The sequence below is a fragment of the Emiliania huxleyi genome (assembly GCF_000372725.1).
Source record: "Emiliania huxleyi CCMP1516 unplaced genomic scaffold EMIHUscaffold_2555, whole genome shotgun sequence".
NCBI lineage: Eukaryota > Haptophyta > Isochrysidales > Noelaerhabdaceae > Emiliania > Emiliania huxleyi.
The window spans coordinates 1-2,472 of NW_005200123.1; the positions used below are offsets into that span (position 1 = coordinate 1).

At 66.0% G+C, this 2,472-nt stretch overlaps 1 protein-coding gene across 1 annotated transcript; it reads right to left on the minus strand.

The window, feature by feature from the left end:
- Nucleotides 1–19: 19 nt before the first annotated feature.
- EMIHUDRAFT_460753 (hypothetical protein) lies at nucleotides 20–1,120 on the minus strand (the record flags this gene model as incomplete). Its single annotated transcript, XM_005777775.1, has 4 exons — nucleotides 678–1,120; nucleotides 444–609; nucleotides 96–377; nucleotides 20–37 (listed from the first exon to the last, which is right to left on the minus strand). Exons 1-4 carry the CDS (start codon nucleotides 935–937, stop codon nucleotides 20–22), a joined length of 726 nt encoding a protein of 241 aa, XP_005777832.1. The 5' UTR covers nucleotides 938–1,120.
- Nucleotides 1,121–2,472: the final 1,352 nt, after the last annotated feature.

Below are 2,472 nucleotides of genomic sequence, written 5' to 3' on the forward strand. Positions count from 1 at the left end.
GGGGGGGGGGGGGGGGCCGTTAGAGCAGGCCGAAAGCCTGCAATCTTGATGACCTCGAAGCTCCAGTCCTTGGTCTCTGAGCCGGAGCCGCCCACCTCGCCGTCGTGAAAGAACACGACCCACACCGCCTTTGATGCAGTGTGCCGGCAGAGCGCCTGGTGCGCCGCCCACGCCTTGGCCTCGCCAGCCGACAGCGAGGTGCGCACGTCCCACGTCCCAACCAGCGCCGCGCCCTCGGCGCCGCCGCGCGAGAGGAGGTCCTCGCGCCACGTGCCGCTGCCGCCGGACACGACGAAGAGACGCGCGCCGCGGGGCACCTCCTTGAGCAGGTAGTCGACCTGTGTCTCCGCGGCGGTGAGGATGCACGAGAGGGGCACCTAAGGCAAGGTGTGGTAGACTTCGCAACTCCAGGGAGCCCCAGGACGGCATTCAAGGCGGCGCACCTTTTTCTCGCTGAGCTCAAACGGCGGCGAGCCGAACTTCTTCTGCACGCCGCCCGAATTCTTGGCGCCCGTGTTGGAGAGGAAGACGTGCGGCGTACGCGAGGCATTCAACCAGTCATAAAAGGCGGCGGCACCGGGGAGGAGGCCCTCGGGTTCGTACATCGTCCTATTCGGAGGGCCGTGAGTCCGAGAGGTGCCAATTGTGGCCTCCTCCGCCGCCCCACTGCGACTCTCCCGTCCAGGTCAATGAGGAAGCCACGGATGGGCGAGCGATCAGGGTACTCGGCCGGAGTCCCGGAACGGACAGGGGGCGCAGGAGCCCGCCCCCCGCCCCAAGGCCTCGCAACGATTGCGGAGGATGAGTATTCGGAGAGATAGTCGTGGTGCGCCCCGTCGCCCGCGCTCGGGCTCTGAGCCGCCGCACTTTCTCCCGCGCTGGCGGCGCAGCAGGGACTCGTGACGGTGTCCGGCATCCGCTGCGCCACGCTGAGCATCTGGATAATCTCGGTCAACTCGCTTATCGGCGCGTTCCCGGCGTTGACTGCCGAGATCAGCGCCTGGGCCGCCACGCGCAGCTGGTCTCGACTGTCTTCTCGCTGCGCCTGGTCCAACTGGTCCAATACTGGCTCGCTGCGCGTGCGAACGTGCCGACGAAAACTGGGAAGGGAGATGCGCCGCATGGAGGCACAAACAAGGTGAATTTGGAAAGTGCCGAAGAAGTTTTTCTCAAGGCGCCGTCCACAGCCATGGAACGCGCTGCGTTCGGTCCGCTTCGCGTGCGGCCACGCGCTGTACTGCGAGACGTGTGCGCCGCGCGTGCTGGAGCGCGACAGCAACTGCCCGGCCTGCCGCCAGCCGGCGCTGCCCATCGCCGCAACTGGGCGGCTGGTGGCGGCGCAGACGACGTTTGTCCACCAGCCGCCCTCGCGCCCCGCGCCCCAGGCTCAGCCCGTGGGCGCCACGGCGGCGGTCGGTGGGCGAGGCGGGCGAGGGGGGCGCAGTGGGCGAGGCGGGCGAGGGGGGCGTGGACGTGGCGGGCGCGGTGGGCGGGGCGGGCGGGGCGCGGGGCGCGGCGGCTCTGCTTAAAGCCGTAGTAGTTGGTTTTAGTTCCTCTTTTACTTCCCATGGTTCATGACTCTCAGTACGACCAGACGTCGTGGTCTGAGTAGGCTCGACGCCGTACTCGAGATGGAGCTGCAGAAAGTACGCCGCCGAACGTGCCACCGACGGCGTCCTGGCGGAGGTGGTGGAGTTTGAGAACTGAGGCTGCGGAGGTGACGCCTGAGGTACCAGTCCGTGCACAGCGACTCAGCCGGCGACCGCCACGGGCTCAGACGAGACTTGTCGACGCGTTCCGGCTCAGCTTCACCGTGGTCATCGGGCGTCTGTCGACGTCAGGACCACCCATACAGCTCGCGGGTTTGAGGTCGCAAGAGCCAAGATGGTGGCGTTTGGACATCCCAACCATCACACAAGACAGCCTGTAGGTGGTGGCGGGACGGCGCAGTGTTTGTGGCACTCGGCAGTAGGCACCCGCGGCACGGCCCCGCTGTCGGCTCTCGCTGGCTGCGGAACTGGCCCCAGAGGGGGACGGTCCGGGCGAGTGTGGCAGCTCCTGCGCTAGTCTGGGCACCCTCTATCATAGCACTACTGATCCCGGTCATTAGAGCTGCCAGGGATAGCGTCAGGAGCCTATAGGAGTCAAAACCCCTCATATTTGAGACATCGTGGCCCATATACTCGCACAACGAGCCTCAGCCTGCGGCGTCCTCACAGACACACAGAGCACAGCCTTGTTATGAGAAGAAAATACGTCCTATGGCGCTATGCGCTGGTCTGTGAGAGGTTGACATCACCGTTGTCAACGCCGTCGTAGCGACCAACAGGGTCCAAGACCTTGCGGCGAAGTACAACGGCTACAACGCACCAGTCGGAGGCATCAAGTGCCCCATTGACGGCTGCAACCACACCCCTTCCCGGATCGGCGACACCTCGCCGAGCACTGCGCTGCCGCTCACCCATCCTCCGC